The 19,318-nt window shown below is 38.0% G+C and overlaps 1 protein-coding gene across 1 annotated transcript; it reads left to right on the top strand.

Annotated features, from left to right (window-relative positions):
* Positions 1–586: 586 nt before the first annotated feature.
* Positions 587–18,958, top strand: LOC145992746 (uncharacterized). Its single transcript, XM_083129133.1, has 6 exons — positions 587–652; positions 12,122–12,193; positions 15,236–15,383; positions 16,318–16,403; positions 16,489–16,642; positions 17,840–18,958. The coding sequence occupies exons 2-6, from the start codon at positions 12,122–12,124 to the stop codon at positions 17,983–17,985; spliced, it is 606 nt and encodes a 201-aa protein (XP_082985259.1). The 5' UTR covers positions 587–652; the 3' UTR covers positions 17,986–18,958.
* The last annotated feature ends 360 nt before the right edge of the window (positions 18,959–19,318 follow it).

Genomic DNA, 19,318 nt, shown 5'->3' with positions numbered 1-19,318 from the left:
ACGACGTCAGGGGTCCCGGGTTCGAATCCATGCCTGGCCATGGATGTTTGTGAGTGTCCATTCATCAATTTCATCATATCATCACTCATCTCGATCTTCGAAAATTAGCCAAACAATTGGCATAAAAAGGGAAGTAAAAATAAAGGAAATAAGGCAATCAAACTTTAAAAATGTAGCAAATTTTGACTTCATTTGTCTGTGAAGCATATAGCCTAGTACCTTTTATTGGTGAAATGTGCAAAACATATGCATTCACAAACATTTAAACCTTAATGCAATTATAAACAATAATACTTTTTATATTAATTTATTTTGTTATTAACATGGAGTAGGACACTTTTCGTGGAATGGCCCTTTTGCATCTCGCAAGACAGTATTTACCAAAAAATTTAATGCGGTCAAATAATCACGACAGTAAGAATTTCCCGTTACATATAAATGTACAACCTTCGTTTTGTGTTCCTGGTCTTGTTGTCCGCAACCGGCATTTACAAAAAGGATCACATGACGTGGTACAGCTTCAAACAGGAAACTGCTCAAAAAACAGGAAACAACGGATATAAAAAGCGAGGGCTTTTGTAGTGCACCACATGCCCTGTGCTAGAGATTTCATTTCTCTCAGACGATCAAGGCGCTTATCAGGCAAGAAACGGTGAGTTGAATGTTATTCGTTATCTTTTCCAGCCACACTATGTCTCAATTCTTGTCTATGTTGGGGTACCAATAAAAGAAAAGTAACTACCTTTGGAAAGAGCATAGGCCTATATACATTTTGCGGGAAGACTAGCTGCTTGCATGTTTGATGCGTGAAAAATATAATGCTCCTTGCGAAAACTGATGACGAGGCACACCACTTTCCCCATTTTACTTTTTTTTCCAACGTTAATTTAGCTATTCCTTGTTTGTGAACAATGTAGTACATTGCATTTTCCATTTCGGTTATTCTACGTCGATTTTCTACGTTTTGTTAATCGCGACGATAAGAATAAAATAAAAAGTTTTTCATTTGGTTTATTTCACTTCGCTTTTTCTGCCACTTTTGGCCAATAATGAAGATGAGGGGATGATATGATGAAGGAACAATCACAAAGAACACCCATGCACCAGGACGGGATTTAAACCCGGGAACTCTGGCGTCGTAGTGCGAAGCGCTGACCACTCCTGGCCGGCAAAATATAAAGGTAAAGCTACCCCCTACACATTACAACATGCCGTGAGGGCAATTTTGTGGAAGTGATGTGATCAGCACCACGCTCTGCTCGCCTTTACTCTCCCAGGTATCCACTTAGAGGTTGGGTGAACCCCAGAGCCGTTCCATGTTTAAAAAGATCTCGCCTGAAGTCACCCCCACCCCGGGAATGGAACCCGAATCTCCGACGACCCACAAACGACTGCCGTGATTCCGACTAAACGAAATAACGAAGGGAATTAAACATACATGACAAGGACTGAAGATATTGCCTCCCCTTTTTTGAAAAGTTATACTTTTCGTGACTTGCTTTTAGTGTTACTACCCCCTCGACGGCACAAATAGGCTATAGCTTCTTTTGTTTTCGTAAATTTTATTCCGAACGGAATTTTATCCTCAATTTAGGTGCAATGTAGTACACTTTCAACCATGACATTTCTGACATCACGTGATGCTGAACACTAAAGCACGGGGGTCCATAAAATACATCATAGACTCAGTATTTGCATTACCAAAGGTTTTTCCATATTGTCATCTACAGTAAACCCTCGTTAACACGAATCCCAAGGGACCGAAAAATGAAGAGTTCGTGTTAAAAAAATTCGTGCTAACCGGGGACTCAAATTTTATTGTTGCAATACAGTTCTTTCTACACATTAACCATTTACAATACGTATTATGTATGTCATCATAGAAAACACTACTACAGTAATTCACTTTTAAAGAAAGTGCTCATAGATCATTTTCGGGTGAAAAATTCCTGTATATTGCGCTGCCCTAGACGGGAAAGCAAATGCCTGGTAACTTCACGGCCAACTGTACTCATAGCTTCCGTAAAACTAGCGGTCAATTCGGATTAAACTCGTACTGGCTACATTTTAGAAAAACAGATCTGAACACAAAACTGAATTTGTTGGTTAAATACGTATAAGCTCATTGTTGACGCGATTGTCGAGCAATTGCACCCAAGTTTTAATCTTGATGTTACTCGTACTGGCTATGTTATAGAAAAACACATTTGTATACATTGTTGATCTGAATCTGTTGCTTACAATACTGTACAAGTTGATTGTTGACAAGATTATAGAGATTGTTGAGCGATTTCTTACATACCTAGCAGAGGAACGACAGAGGAACAACAGAAAAAAATATGAAAAACTTTGAAAGTTCGAGTTAAATGAGATATAATGACGCAACGGACTAAAAAACAGTTCGTAATTCGTGGTAACCGAAATTCGCGTTAACCGATAAAACTTTCTATAAGATATAATACATCCCTGCCGGGACAAACATTTTGTTCATGTTAACCGAGTGTTCGTCTTATAGTACAGTAAAAATAGGCAAAATGTCATAAAAGAATGGAAAAAATTCCAACAGAGATAAAAATTGGTAGATATCACCGGTATGGTATTTCAAACAACATACTAAAAGTCCCTGACAATCCGAGTTGTGCTCTGGCCGCCATATTGGAAAATATGCTGGTATCCTTGCAACAATGGTTAAAAACCAAAATTACCAAATGTTGCAGTCTACAACCTTCTGGAGCTGTTGGCCACTCTCCACAAAAAGAACCAAAAACATTCAATTTATGCAAGGAAAAATCAAAATTGTTTCAAAATCTTAAAAATTGTCAATTTTTTCATAGGTTCACATTAGAGTCCAGCGCAGATAATTCTGCCGTGCGATGCGCGAAACAACTAAAGAAGCAGTGTTGCTAATGGAGCAGATAGAAAAATCGCTGCAGTGCGCCGATGCACAGCTGTTACGTACAACAATAAAATTAGAGAATTCAGGTCTATCTAACGTTGAGTTTTAAACGTCATGCATTATACCAGGACTAGGATTAATATGTACTAACAAGTGGCTTTGTATGTAGCTACATACATATGGACTAAAAATTCGCAAAATATGAACTAACACATAAGTAAAATTACCAAAAATGCTGCAAAGAAGACTTCTTCATACGATTCCTTATTTGAGTGATTTCAAACAAAATAAAAAAATATATATATTATTTTTCATTGCATTAATGAACTGGTGGCGTTCTAACTTTTCACTCCCAAAACCCGTATACACTGGTATGGAACTGCAACGGCAGATAATAACATGCCAACGTGTTAAACCGCTACAATTGCACCATAACACTCCTCCTGAAGCAGTATTATTATTTCCTCTCTGAGATCGGCGACAGTCGGTTGCCTTTGTTGTACATTTACAAAGGATGCCGGCTTCCACAACAATAACAAGTGCATATACTGCCACTAGACGATAAGCTGCGCGGCTTTTTCTTTTGTTATGAACCAGGGCCGGCGCTAGTCATTTTGCCTCCCTGGGAGGTGGCGGCAGATGCCGCTCTATTTCGACCCCCCCCCCCCCCGGTCATTACGCAGCAACGGAAAATTGAAAATCAATATATTCCTAACTAAAACATCAAAATATAAAATAAATAATGAGACTTCTTATGCTATTTCAATACTATTCAGCGCAAAAGAATATCTCGCTCGATCACAGTTTTCAATAGGCTTATTTTTTTCTTCTCTTCAAATTTTGCCGCTCTGGGCGATGGGACGGTTCGCCCTCCCCTTCCGCCGGCCCTGCTATGAACTTGGTCACCCATCAAAGCATGGCAATTTTAACACAGAAAACAATATGTATCGCATTAAGCAGCAAAAATGACAGCCTCCTCTATGCAATTTCTACAAGAACACGTGCCGGAGCCAGAGTTGAAATGATGTTGGAGCCACATAATTTATTTATTTTGAATAATTCCAAAATTATGAAATATGAACAATTTGTTGCTGCTGTTTGCTGCTCTCTTGCCAAAATGCTTTATTGGGATGCTAGCACTATGACTGGCTTCCTCCTTCATGAACTCGTGCACGTTGCTTAGAATTTCCCGAGCTTGGCTATGCAAGGTTTTTGATTTCAACTTCGACAGAACTGGAGGCATTATGGAATTTAACGTTCATTAGCAAACACACACTTTTACATACACACACGCAATACACGCACACAACGTCAAACCGGTCAAATACTTAGTATAAAATAAAAATATGGTGCTTCCAATCCAACAAAACTCACCGCCACTTTACCTGCCTTTTCCCCTTCCGTGACAGAAATAGTGCTTCATTATTACAGTTGGCAACACTAGTTACTAGCTAGCCAATGAACATGCACTGCATAAAAGAAGCAAGCACTACGCCGTGCTATATTGCCACATTACCGTCCCTACCGAACGGTGGGAACCGCGAGCTGGAGCGCTATTCAATTGTTTTCAATGATGTTTGCGCGAGTGTGTCCAGGAATGGAATGACAATGTGGCAACAATAGCGAAGGTTTTCGAGCAGGGTAGAACACATGATGCTAAGAGAGAGGGAGACGAAACGAAAATTCGTTTCTACGCAACGGCAAATTTACGTGTGTGGCACTCTACATTCCATGACTCGAGGGGAAACATGCCCCCCCCCCCCCCGGGCACGGGCCTGAATAATGATGCAAGAAAATAATAAACATCAGGGACGTAGCTAGGTTGATCAGTTTGGGGGAGGCAAATTACATAATTTTCTCTATCAAACCATTAAGAAAATTAAGAACATTATGTTTAGGTTTGTACAACAGTAGGTGCTTGTCACGGATGTAGTCCGTGACAGCTTCTCCGTCCTTGTGGAGGCGAGCTTTAATTTGATCCTCCAATTGCAACTTATCTACGGAGCCAGTAAATTCCGTAATCAGCTGTGTTTTCAGCCGATCGTATGTAAACACCCTACCGCCTGCGCTGTTTTCCAGGCTTCGAATAAACGAAGCGCCGGACCAGATAACAGCGCCGGAACCATTTTAAGTTTCGTCGGCGTATCCCAATCGTTAAAGGTGGCGAGACTCGACACGGTCAAAAAAGCGGCGAACGTCCTCGCCGGTCGTACCGTTAAACTGCACGCCGTCAAGCATAAACGGGTTCAGAAACCCGGAAAAGGCAATCCTTGGGCGGCACTGTGGGACTCGAACCAAAGTACTCGCGGGACGCTCCCACGTGTGACGATTAAGCAAGATGGGGCTCCGAATTGGAGTTGATGCGGGGCCTGGGGCCTGTGTCGTTAAGACGAAAGCCGACCGTGTTTTCGGCTAGAATCGCGAGACGATCGAGCGTCTCATCTAATTCGTCCGGGAAGGGGAGAGAACGAAAGGTGTGATTAAGAGGGTCGTATTCCTCGTTGAACGACATGAAACATACTAAAAGGAATAAAAGTCGAACAACAACAACAAAAAAGGTAAAGTTACGCAATTTTAGAAAATAAGCTCAAAGAATAAAAACAATAATCCACTAATTATTCGAGCTGTTTATACTCTAAACTAATGGAAGCGTCACTCTAACTACGTACGTACAGTAGCGGACATAATTGCTGCTCTATTGCCAGAAGTATAATAAGCGTTTCATTTCTTCACATGTCAACATATATTTTTATAAAACAATTTATATAATAATAATAATTTATAATATAATAATCCTTTGCGCAACAGCACGGAAGGGCCTTGGCTTGCCTAAGGACTGCCAATCTTCCTCCCACGCTTTCCTTCGTCACCTCTAAGCGTGGAGATCTGCAACCAGTATTGGAATAGTAGGGGGGTCAGCCCGACGTATCCTCAGCCTCAGGTTTCCGGGACCGGATTACGCTTACTCATTCGAAGCTCCCCATTTCTTCACGATGGTGGGTTGCCACCGGCCCTATACGTATGCCGAATAAATTCCGACCAGAGCTGGATTCGAACCTACGCCGTCCCGCAGCGAACGATATCAAGACGAGTGAACACCTTAACCCGCTTTTTATTTATTTATTTTTTTTTATTAAAGGAAATACCTCCTACACGGAGGTATCCCACACCAATCACTCTTTTTCTCACTTTTACGCTTTTCAATTCTTACATTTTTCCTTTGTTTCTTATCAACTGGACGAACACAAATACCCATGCCTTACCCGGGACTCGCACCCAGAACCCCTGGCGTTGCAGCGCGCTCTGCTAACCGCTTTTTTTTTTTTTTTTTAAAGGAAATACCCCCTACACGGAGGTATCCCCCACCATTCACTCTTTTTCTCACTTTTACACTTTTCAATTCTTACATTTTCTTTGTTTCTTATCAACTGGACGAACACAAATACCCATGCCTTACCCGGGACTCGAACCCAGAACCCCTAGCGTTGTAGCGCGCTCTGCTAACCACATCGCCACGGAGGTCGACTAACCCGCTCGGCTACAGAGGAGGACTTATAAAACAATTTAGTCCTTAATTAAGGTAACTTAAGGCAAAGCGACTGACTCGTGAATTCCTCGACTATCTCCTGAAGCTAGCACCCTTCTGTGAGGGGCTAGGATCATTTTGTCATTATGAATATAAATAGGGTGACCAGACATATACATTGAAAAAAGAGGACAGAGCATGGTGAAAAAGGAGGACAAAGTTATAAAAAAGAGGACACAAAAAAAAAAAAAATGGCAACTCATTTTGCCATTACTCAAAATGTAATCAATGTAAAAAAAAAACTACCAACACTTTGCTCACCTATAATTCTGATGAGTTTTTCAATGATTTCTTCTTACCTTTAAGCAACGAAAGCAATCTCCTAATCTACTAATTAACACATGGCAATCATAACTAAGAATATCTATATTTTGAAGCGCAGAATTTTAATATTTTTCCAATTCTTGGACATTAGATATCTCCATAAGTGAAAGCAAATGTAAGAGTAACCCTTTGTTTTAACTTATTTACAAAACCTAATTTAAAGTTTATGTAGTTTAGATTGGGTCAAGAAATATGATTTTAATGCCACCAACATTTCTATCACTCTTTCAACAGCAGGAGAAAGTGACAGCGCTGTTGCAATTTACCTCATATTCGTTTCTTCCATCCTTTAAAAACTGGATATTTTCTTGCAAGATCATTGATGAATTTACACTTTCGCTTCGTTATTTCATAAAAGTAAACTTAATAGTCAAAATTCTCACTACGCGTTTCTCTATCGCCTATGTATGACTCGAAATTGAACTGGCCGATATCTGTGACGGAATGGTTAGCACACCGGTCAGAACGCCAGAGGTCCCGGGTTCGAATCCCAGACTGGGCATGTGTGTTCTTTGTGAGTATCCCTTCATCAAAATCATCATATCATCACTCATCCACATCTTCGCGATTAGCCAAAAGTGGTAGAAAAATGAATTAAAATAAACCATATCAATCAATCAAAGAAAAATGCTCAGACTACATGTGTTTCGCAAGTCTCATACAAGTTGGAATAATACGTACTAATGACTAGGGGTGTGCGGGACAGAACATTTTTTTGGTTGGGACGGGAAATTATTTTAAATCCCGACCTTCGGGACGGAAAAAATTCGCAGTTTTACGACCAAGCCGGGAAATTTTCAGGACGGGAAATGTTAAAAATTTCCCGATGCTGGGGAAATCACGAATTTTACACGTAATTTTCCCTTAAAGCTTTTTTTTCTGAAATTTGTTAAACAAAAGCTAACAATTTCTGAGAAGTGTCAAGACACTTACAATGCAAAAAAACATCAAGAATTAACCACTTTCAAAAATGACCATTTGGAAGTTCCCAACTTTTCGGGATCCCGAGCACTCGGGAAATACCGAATGGTCATTTTAAAAAGTCGTTAATTATCGAAGTTTTCTGCATTGTAAATGTCTGGAACTTCTCGAAAAATGTTAGTTTTTATTCCAGAAATGCAAAAACAATCACTTAAGGTGAAAACGACGTGTAGAATTCGAGATTTCCAGAGCTTCGGGAAATTTCGAACATTTTCCGTCCCGAAAATTTCCGAGAAATTGCGAGTTTTTCCCGTCCCGAATGTCGGGATTTGAAACATTTCCAGTCCAGATCACGTCCCAAAAAAAAAAAGAAGAAAAAATATTGTCCCGCACACCATACCTACTGAATATTCAGTCGGGAAAGTGATCTTGTTCTGCTCCCAGATGCTAGGTGAGCATAGCTTGAATACTTGACGCACCCCAAATGATATGATCCTTATGTGTGGAAGCATTCTCTATGCAGCATATTTGCTACGGTCGATGATATACTCTTCCCAAAAAAGGACATTTACCTATTTCTAAGAAATCCGCCCGGACGCCGTACAGGCACCTAAAAAGAAGGACATGTCCGGATAAAAGAGGACGTCCGGTCACCCTAAATATAAATGAGTCGACCGCGGGACCTTGTTCGTTCCAAAAACTACATTTACTAAAATTAATATCCTCTTTGCAATAATCTCAACAGTTTATAGGTCATGCTTTCTTGATCAGTTACAAGTTACGGTGAGTGTTGAACGAAAATAAAGTGAAACTTTTAAGAACTTTAACTAATAAACAACAAAAAATTGACTCCGCATACTCGCTGCTGGACTCTGTGAATACATAGTGCAAATGAGTCGGAGTCAAGACTAAATTATTTTCCTCCTTAACGATAATCTTCCTATTCAGTTTTAGTTAGGGATGTAATTAATTAAAAGACATGAAAGGTAAAACAGAAACATGATCTGAGCAAAAATTATCGTGAACATCAAATGTAAAAAAATTGTTCACATAATTTCTGTAGCTTACTGCCCTGTTATACTCGTATCACTCATCACATAAATCACGTACAAAAGTCATGTAAAAAAAATCAAAGGGTCATCAAATTTTAATTTTCACTTTTCCATATGGGAGATCTGTCATAGTCAGGGTACCGGGTTCGCGAGCTACCAGGAGCGAAGTGCTAGGGAAACGTCCACGGACGACCCGGGGCCGGCCACACTTTTAATGGAATAGGCCTCCCTGAAGTCCAACATCGAACCTACCGCCACGCGGAATGACGGACGCTCCTGATACTGAATCGCCAGCCCGACGCGGATAAACGTGACGGAACTATGGCGCAGGGCTATACTCTGATCGCCCTAGACGATCGAAGAAAACATTCTATTTTCTTTTCCTCCGCATTGTATTGTGCGTGACTGCGGCGGGTGATTAGCCTATCAGGGTGGTAAGTGACTCAAATTTCAACATCTTTAACAATCGTACCGTCGATGCCAATTTCTATATTAAACTTTCACGTTCACCAATGTAACTTTAGGTAATTCTTTCACACATTTTCGTCGTTCCCTTTTGTCAAAGAAAATCCAGATTGTGGGGGAAAATTTAGGCTAATTTTCGTCACATTTCATACTGAAATTGATGAAATCCCGCACCTGCACCACTTCTACTAAGCGTGTGAACCTCGAAAGGTTCGGGGATCGAACCTGGAGCCCTTTAGATTAATGTAATTCTAACCATTGGGGGTTAGCGGTAGCCCGTAAGCTCTCGCTTGGCTGCATCTGCTAACTTGGGGTGGTACCTAAATAAACTTAAATTTACAGAACCCTTTAAAGAATGGCAACTCTCTTGTATTTGGGTTATAATGACCTAAAGACTGCAAAGGCAAGGATGGCATTAGAAGAGCATATCACCTGTTTCGCTCTTGAAGCGTGGATCGAAGGGTTTCTAAATTAACTCTCACTCGCTTGCTGAAGTTTGTCTCTTAAATTGTCTCTCAGCTTTGTAGCACTTCACTCCCAAACAAGTTTCTAAAACTCACGTTCACTGTTCATAAGCCAGCCTGAATCTCCTTCAAAATCAAACTCACTCCTCTCTCCAAAACTCAAAACCCCTTTTCTTATTCCCGAACCACTCTCCTGTTCTCTTCCTTTCCTAACCCCAAGACCAACTGTCCCGTGCAAGATGCAACTTGCATCCACCCTGATCAAAACTCCTCCCCTTTTTTCTCTCTCATCCCATTTTCCTCTGCAAATACTGGCGAATGTTTTTCGCTACATTCCTTATATTTCCTGCCAGGCTACCTAGCTAAACGTAACTCAAATATGAAAATGAGGGATATGTAGCAATATTTTCTGTTCTATAATCCACTCCAGAGCATAACTTTTTAATTTTGACACTCCCCTCCCTCTTAGAAAATTTTGTGAGCCCATGATGGTGATACATTCTGATAACCTCAACATGCGCCCCCTTCCCATCTATTAAGTGTTCTCACACAAACGTATACAAGCCAGCCTCTGTAGCAGAGTGGTTAGTACAGCATGCTATGATGCCAGGGGTCCAGGGTTTGAATCCTGGCCGGCTATGAGTGTCTTTTGTGAGTGTCCAGTCATCAGTTTCATCATCATCACTCGCCTCATCATTACCATCAGCCAAAAGTGATCGTATACAAATTGAAAATCACATCATATATTAAGAGGTACCATAATATCTAAGTAAATAAACACTATTTAATATAGTCTTTAAAGAAAAAAAACCAAAATTTCATGGCTCATGATCCTTTAAGAACCAGAGGTTTCCACGCAATTTTTTCATTGGGCGGTGTTTGTTCAGGGTGTCCCATCCCATCGTCATTGTTATCTTACTTTCAAGATGTAAATAGACTGCGATTGCTTTCAAGCAGCTCCCCAATTGATACTGGGTCCACTGGGAATCAAACCTATAAATGCTCGTCCTAATCATTCTTTTGTGTTTGTGTTCTTTCATGTTTTTCAATTGTATCTAATCCTAATACCTACTTTTCTCCAATTTTCTTACTTTTCTCTCTAGTTTATCACAGGGGGAAAGCACCATGGCCTATCCAAAATTAGGCTGGTACACGTGCAGGCCCTGTCTGCCAAATTTCACGATAAAATTAAAAGGAAATGTGATGGGAACCTTCCTTGTTTGTATCAGGTAATAACAACATGAACATCAAAATGCATTTTAATCTGAAGATGTGGCCCATCTGAATCTAGGCAGTTCCCCAATAGACCACCCATTGGTGTTGCCACTGCATCTCAACTTCAACAAAACAAACTCCATGCTTTACCTAAGATTTGAACCTGAGACCACTGTGCTCACCACTCCAACATGGAAACTGACAACAATTCGGTCAAGTATGAGCCTTATTATTTGAGGGAAAAAAACATTAGCATGCAACGTTAATTGAACATTATTAAAAAAATAAAAGTGTTATGAACTGTTGAACTCTCATGCAATTCATAAAAATTCAAGTAATGTGCTCTTTGCAAACTTACTCTTCGTATTACCAAAGTTAAGTTTGAAAATTTTTCCACAAGTTCAAAAATTAACCCTTAACCACAGTCGTGAACATTTTGGGCACTAACACAGTCGTGCGGTCCACAGGAACTCTATGAAAGAAAGGAATATAAATATATCAAGACACATTTTAAATGATGTAAATTTAATCATGTCTTATGCTTTGTTATTCACTGAACACAATTACGTAGTTTTGAGAGCGAAACATTATTTTTTAACCTTCCCTCAAAAAAATATTTTGTTTATATTGTGAGTTTAAGCAAAACAAATACACCAATCCAAAATATCTCTTAACTGAGTATCAACATGAAATTAGTCCTTAGTTATTGTTTAACATTCATTCTTCAAAACCACAGGTCCCTTTATTCAGTATATGCCACAAATAAAAAATCTGCAATTCTCTTGTCTATTGATCGTAATAAATCATCGGAGATTTTAACCCTCAAACACAGTTGTGACATCCGCGGGACCGCAGTATATAAATAGAACACCACAGAAGCAGATAATGCAACCTTTCCCTTCACGCTTTCACAGCACACTGAAGTTGAGGAAGGTACTGAAAGAGAGGTAGCCTCAAGGTCAAAACTACTGGCAGGGTAACAAGCAAAAGGAACACTCCGGTCCGTGGGACGTCACAACTGTAGTTGAGGGTTAATACATAATGTATGTATGGAAACACTGGTATATTTTAGTTAGTTATTAGAAATATTTGTCTATAAACAGAGGGGCTCACAAGTGGGTAAACTTCTCTTCTGGAGAGGGCACACTAGCTTGTGAGGAACTTAAAAATCACTCTAATCAACTCTTTTCTTTCACAGATGGTCCTGAGGTGCAATATACATTCTACAAGTTTAAAAACTGGTGTGATAGTAATAGGACATTTTGACTTGGTAAGAACTGGCATAGAATTCTTGGACCACGTAGATAAAGATTTTACTTTAATAATCTTAATTTTTCTATACAATTTTATAGGTTTGCTTAATTTTTTAAATGCCAAAAATTACAATATTTGACAAATTTTAACTTTTTTATATCTCCAGAACAAAATTAACTGATTTCGCTAGAGTTTCTCATGCAGATTCTGAACCAATTTTTACTTGACCACCATGAATACTTTTCGAAAAACATAACTTAAAATATATTCATAATATAACACAAATAGACATGATAATGAAATGTACTTGACTGTCCCTAGAAAATCCAAACTGATGATTTCCATTTGTATGAAGTTTGTTGTGGGATAAATTAATTGTAATAATGTTTATATTATGATTCTATAGGACTCCCGTACTTCAACTAAAGGACAAACATTTCTTTTTTTCAGACCTCTGAAACCATGTGAGATAAAATATTTTTTTGTGAATGAGTTATACTATGCTGGTGCTCCAATTAAGCAACTAATTTAATTTTTTCTGAACTCAAAGATAGTTTTGACACACTTAAAATGTAAAAAATTACTGAAATCATATTCTAAACGAAATAATACATAAAATTTCAATTTTTCAATCAAAAATAGCTAATATGCACTATTCATTTAATTATACAATGCAATCATAATGTAAAAAATGTAAATTCACTACAGCGTCAAAATTCAATGAGAATTATGATAGATAATGTTATTAGGTATGATTAAATATTGCCACTTTAAAATGTAAAATAATAGTTTGGTATTGGACATGCCCAGTTTGTAATTAAATATGAGGGGTGTTCCATATTGATTTACACTATTGAAATTCCCACTATTCATGGTCCGCCATTCAGCTTGTCATAATGGTCGCTGATAGGTAGTACATAGGTCTGTCGCCAGTTGACAGAGCAGGACAGAGGGGTGTAATACCTGTGAACCACAGCACATTTCACCAACAGCTGTCAGTACATGCACGGACAGCATGGAGAGTGATCAGCAGGGACAGAGCTGGACAACATTGTTTGTGGAAGGAGGATGTAACCACATCAGAGATTCACAGGTGATTGGCAGCAGTGTGTGGAGAGCATGCACTGTCATGAAAAACCATGTATAACTGGGTGATGGCTGAAAACAGAGCTGCACAACAATGGAGAAGGAAACCAGTTCTGTAAGGAAAGTGGCAGTGATGATGCCAGTCACCCATCTTGTGAGTGGAACAGCTTATTTAGGAGAACAGGTGCATTATGTTCTCAGAAATGGAGGGGACTCACCAGAGTCACCCTGCATTGCATCGTGCACGAACACCTTAAACTGGGGAAGGTGTCTGCCAGGAGGTCTCCCAAAGCTCTGAATGCAGCACAGTCAAGACAACAGCATGAGGACATGAGTCAGAATCTCCTGCAATGGCACAACCAGCATCCAGAAGGCTTCATGTCCAAACTTGTGACCAGCGACGAGACTTGGCTCCATTACCATGAACTGGAGGCCAAAGGTCAATCCATGCAGTGGAAGCATAAAATGATCCCATGGACATCATTTCGTAGATGTTGAGAACCTGCAAGCAGCTGTCCGAACATGGGTGCGACACACTCCAACAAAGTGGTTCCAAGAGGGCCTGGAGAAGTTGCCACACCACTGGAGCAAGTGTATAGAGCTGAAGGGAGACTACATTGAGAAGGTGGACACATCTACCGAGGTGTAAATATTCTGTGTGAGTGCAAAAAAATAAAATGTAAATCAATATGGAACGCCCCTCGTATTATGAAAGTGGCATCAGTGGCACATTGGAATGAAAAGAAACACTAATATAGAAACTTTTATCAGCTTCCCATAACTCTTGGTTCAACATGTTTTGCTTATTGCTCTTTGATAATAATGAGAAATATTTAAATTGTAGTAATGTTTATATTGTGATTATATAGGATCATAGACATCCACAGGATTTTTTCCAGGGAGGGGCAAGGAAGGTATTTTTTTCCAAGGGGGAGGGGGCAACGTGGCATATTTTCGCCAATAATAGTGTTCATCCTTCAAAAAAAATTGCTTAAATTTGAAAATATCATGTTCGTGCAATAATTAACACACATTATTGTGGCTGAAATTAAATTATATGTGTGAAATATGTAATTTTTGGTTAACTTTTTTTTTCCAGGGGGGGGGAGGGCCCTTACGGACGCCCATGTATAGGATCCTTTTACTTCACACTAAAGAACAAAAATCTCTGATTTTTCCAGACCTCTAAAAATGCTGGTTACAGGCCCTGCATTTATCACATGCCCAGGCCCTGCTCCCACCTAGGGCCAGCCCTGTGTATGCTCCAGGTCCTGTATCCACCTACGGCTGGCCCTTGATAGTAGGGTATCAGTTTGGGAAAGCATATTTATTATTATTATTTGAATTAATTTAGATTGGTTTATTGACCTCTATGATCATGATAGACCATGATAGATATGATCATTTTTATCATAATTTCATATTGACAGTGGTGGTAATGATTTTTTCATGATCATATGATAATAATTATTAGATAAAAATGAAGAAGTCATACCATCTTAAACCCAGAAGCTATGGTGGCAAGATTGTCAGCCTACTATTTAATGTACTCAGCCACCTAAGGGGCAGTGTATGCATATTTTCCATTTGTGTGTCTCAGTGGTGTAATCTCCAATGTTATCCAACCAACTTTTTTCACACACAATAGAAATTGTTGGAAAAATTTGAAGTTGTCAGACTTCTGTTTTTGTTTTACTTGTATGACTATATTATGATAATAATAATATGTGGCTCGACAGCCCTTGAAGGGCCTTGACCTATCTCCTAACTGCCAGTCTCCCTCCCACAATCCTACCTAGAGGTGTGGAGTTCTTCATTCCTGTCTCTCAATACATAAAAAAATTATATACTAAATAAATTTTTTTGTGGCAAATCAGATTAAATTTTCAGAATTCGCCACTGGCGTGTTTATGTTCTCTGACACATGCTAATGGAAATAATCTTCTTTTTATGACTTTTTAATTCCATACAGGTGTTTCACATTTTGACTGTGACATCACTTTCCATTGTATTGGGAAACGCTGATGTTATATTCCCTGCTGATGTGGTGGATGTTGAAGATCTGTTTGATCCCAAACAAGGAGTCGAAAATTCTAATAATATGGAAATTTGTGGCAGAGGTGAGCTTACATAATCATGGTTATCATCACATAAAAACTTATTATTAGTAACCTGGCATAGCCTTTGCAATAATATATCCAGAAATGTATAATGCAGTTATGGCTTCTTATTCTAATAGTCACTTATTTGTTGTTTTTCTTAGTAAATTCAGGCCAAAAGGATGGGTTACATATCCCCCTTGCCTAAGATACATCACTGGACACTTGGTTACCAATTCAATTAAACATTGAATGCAACTGATTAATTTGCTACATTGAAAAAAAAAATTGATCTGCTACTGGCTTAGGGCTTAATTGATACTTCAAAATAAAAAATTAAAGAGTCAAATAGTTTTAAAACTGAAGTCATATTATGGAGCACACTGGCTTAGAAATGTTATATTCATGGTATGATATGAGGGACCTAGCATAGGATTTTACATCAAAGCGTACACAAAAAAAGTTTTATGTGGGTTTATCACATTCATTTACCTATTTTTCAATGCAGGTCATTTGTGTAAGGATATTCTTGACCCTTTATTTGGTAATTATTTCCTTAATATCAGACCAGAATAACTTTCTGAACTTGGAAAAAATAAATAGCAATACACAAACATATATAAACATTTTCTGAATATTTGAATATTCAGATTATCTGTATTATCCATATTGATTATCCATATTAATAGGATATTCAGATATCTGGATTATTTGGATCTACAAATTATCTGCTGCATCTAAAACAGATATTGGATAATTTGAAGTCCAGATATCCATCATCTTGATTTTATGGCCATCCCTCATACATACATACACACACACACATGCATATTTACACTATTTATGAAATTTCTGTTATTGTGAAAAACCCTTCTACATTTTTTTCCTGTATATGATTTTCTTTTCATCTCTGTATTATGGAACTGCATAATAATATGACTTCTCCTCTTTTCAGTTTTGTCCGGTTGCTGCATATTTGGCATTGTTTCAAATGCCCTGTTTGTGGCACTGAGTGGGGTCTTGATACATGCTGTCCTGAAGGTAAGTCTTTTGTCATCATGAAAATGTAGTTTTTATAGCCTGTCTTCCCTACTGTAAACTTAAAAATGGAAATATTTTATTTCAGGATGCACATCATTTGCTCCTTCCATGGCTCACAACAAGTTTAGCCATTATCATTACTTCCATTCTTATGCTGTGCATAGTTGGAGGGATGTTCTACCATTTTCAACATTCAGTAGAAGCAAGTGTGGTTCTCACAATTGGATTTTTATTTAGTGGTGAGTGAGCTGTTTTACATCACTGTCAGTACAAATTAAAATATGTTCAAAAGCATACATTGTTTTTGACTAGATAATATATTTCTGCATATTGCTAAGAATCAAGTTTCTTTTAAATATTATTTTTGTATGTTACAACTTTCTAACTCTGGCATTACTAATTCAGGGTTCATTGCCCCATCACCTCAAGCCCTTTCATCTATCCCTACTAGTGTTTAAAACTGAATGTTGACACTTAGGTGCCATTTAGCTCCTAATGCCTCAAACCTAGCCCTCCAAGCTGAACACTTAGTTCCAAAATTACACCTGAACCAAAAATGTATTTAATAAATTGTAATAAATAAAATTAATAGCACTGTACGTAGGAAATAGATTTCTGGTATACCTCTGCTATTCTCCACTTCCTTGAGGAAGGAGGGTGAAGCTGAGGCTGATAGTGATTGGCAAACAACACCCTATTAAAACTCTACATAGCCATTGCCAACTTCTGTGGTGCAGTGGTTAGCATAGCATGCTACAATTGGGTCCTGGGTTTAAATCCCAATCTGGGAATGGTGTTCTTTGTGAGTGTCCCTTCATCAATTTCATCAAATCATCACTTATCCTCATAATCACAATAAAGCGGTAGAAAAGCAAACTAACACACACACACACACACACACACACACACACACACATATATATATATATATATATATATATATATATATATATATATATATATATATATATATAACAGGTCTGATAACTACTTTGTTATCATGTAAAATGTACATGGGCAAGAATTCTAAGGTTCTAGTCACATTTTCGACTCTGAACTGCTAATTTTGAACTTCTCCCTTTCTTGGGCAAGTAGTTCTCACTAGTAGTTTCCCTCAGGTCTAACTGAACAGGGGTTTATCCCAGAATTTTCCATTTGTGGGGTGTAAGTTCGTGTTTAGGCTGTAAGGCAAATTTAGGGGCAAATTAACTACAAATTGGGTCTTTGTGAAAAATTTTAGGGGTATTGAGAAAATTTAGGTGGTGTGTGGATAAATCACTGCAGATCAATATTGTCCTTTCATCTTTATCCTGACCTCCCCACAGACCTTTTAGCATTAGATTTTCCAGCATGTTTTTACTATCATTATATATTTTGAAATATTATGTTGAGATTTGTTCTTATGATCATGCAGTGATGACATGTTTTCCTACTAGGTTTTAAGGCCTGTACGTGGCTGTGTGTGCTATTCCTGTATCGATCGCCTTGGAAGAGTGACACTGAAAATTCTCTAAATGAAGTGGATCTTACAGCGTCTGGTGTTAACTATGAAATTATGGGCAACACTCCATCAAGTATTTAATTCTTTCAAGACATATGCATTGTTGTCAGCACTCGCAGAATTTCCCCTAACTTAACATAACCGTAGTGGACTTTGGTACTAATGATACTTTTATCTGATCATTCTATACTGTTTTTTTAAACTCAGAACTGTGTATATCAAAACGAAGCACTACATTAACAGTTGCTTCAGTTTTGGCATGTGTTAATTTACAGATGTATTAGAGTTATAAAAATTCAATTTGAAGTATTGCTGCTGCTGTCCCCCCCCCCCCCCCAGCTATTTTATCATGAATTGACTTACAGAAAAGCTTTGAAGCGAAATGTAATTCAAGTGTTGAGCAATGTATTATATAAATGTAAGGATATTGTTAGTCAACGTGCATGATGAAACAAATAAACTAGCAAGGCAGCAATAATAGAAATGGAGATGTTTTCAAAAATGAAAAATCATATTCATTGTGAATGTAATGTAATATATGTTCATAATTCTTCATTATGCAATATATTTTATAAAACCTGTAAATATATTATTGTAGATTGGTGGAGTAAGAAATATATCCCTTGACACTTCTTTGCCTTGTGAATATCAATACACACTATTCATGTTATGAAAATATGGAATTTTATGTAGTAATAACCCATGGCATAACAGCCTGTGAGGGCCAGTCCTACCTACTGACTGACAGCCTCACTCTCAACAGAAGTGGGAGATAATCCAACTAGTAACGTGTGGTCAGCACGACAAACCCCCAGTCATCGTCATAGGTTTCCATGACCAGGTTATGCTACTCATTTGTAGCTCCCAAAATTCCTCTCGATGGTCCCATGCCTTGGCCGAAATCTCTGGAGAAATGTTCTTACAGTTCTTCCAGGAGACACGAAAATCTTAAAATTGTAGGAAGAGCACTACTATTGTTAATTACTATTCATATACACTAGTGCTCAAATTGTTTCCTAATAATCAGAAAGCAAGAAACATTATATATATATATATATATATATATATATATATATATATATATATATATATATATATATATATATATATATATATATATATATATATTACCTAGCTCAAACATTTTTCAAAATCTCGATACATCCAGATTCAAGGAGTTCGCTGTGTGCAAAATGATCGTGGAACTGTAGGACAACAACTTCACTCGACGAAGAGATTCTAGCGATAAGCCACAGAGTAGGATGAAAACTTGATTTTTATATATATATATATATATATATATATATATATATATATATATATATATATATATATATATATATATATATATATATATATATATATATATATATATATATATATATATACAGGGTGTTGCAAAATACCTGTTACA

This window comes from Lepisma saccharinum, chromosome 9, assembly GCF_977018435.1.
Source record: "Lepisma saccharinum chromosome 9, izLepSacc3.1, whole genome shotgun sequence".
NCBI classification, from domain to species: Eukaryota; Metazoa; Arthropoda; class Insecta; order Zygentoma; family Lepismatidae; genus Lepisma; species Lepisma saccharinum.
This window is presented reverse-complemented; position numbering and strand designations above follow the sequence as displayed.

Bases quoted from the DNA above. Each gene is read 5' to 3' on its own strand.
- LOC145992746 (XM_083129133.1), top strand. From the start codon at position 12,122: ATGGTCCTGAGGTGCAATATACATTCTACAAGTTTAAAAACTGGTGTG. The intron at 16,404-16,488 runs GTAAGTCTTTTG...ATTTTATTTCAG, and splicing joins TGATACATGCTGTCCTGAAG to GATGCACATCATTTGCTCCT. The intron at 16,643-17,839 runs GTGAGTGAGCTG...TTTTCCTACTAG, and splicing joins AATTGGATTTTTATTTAGTG to GTTTTAAGGCCTGTACGTGG.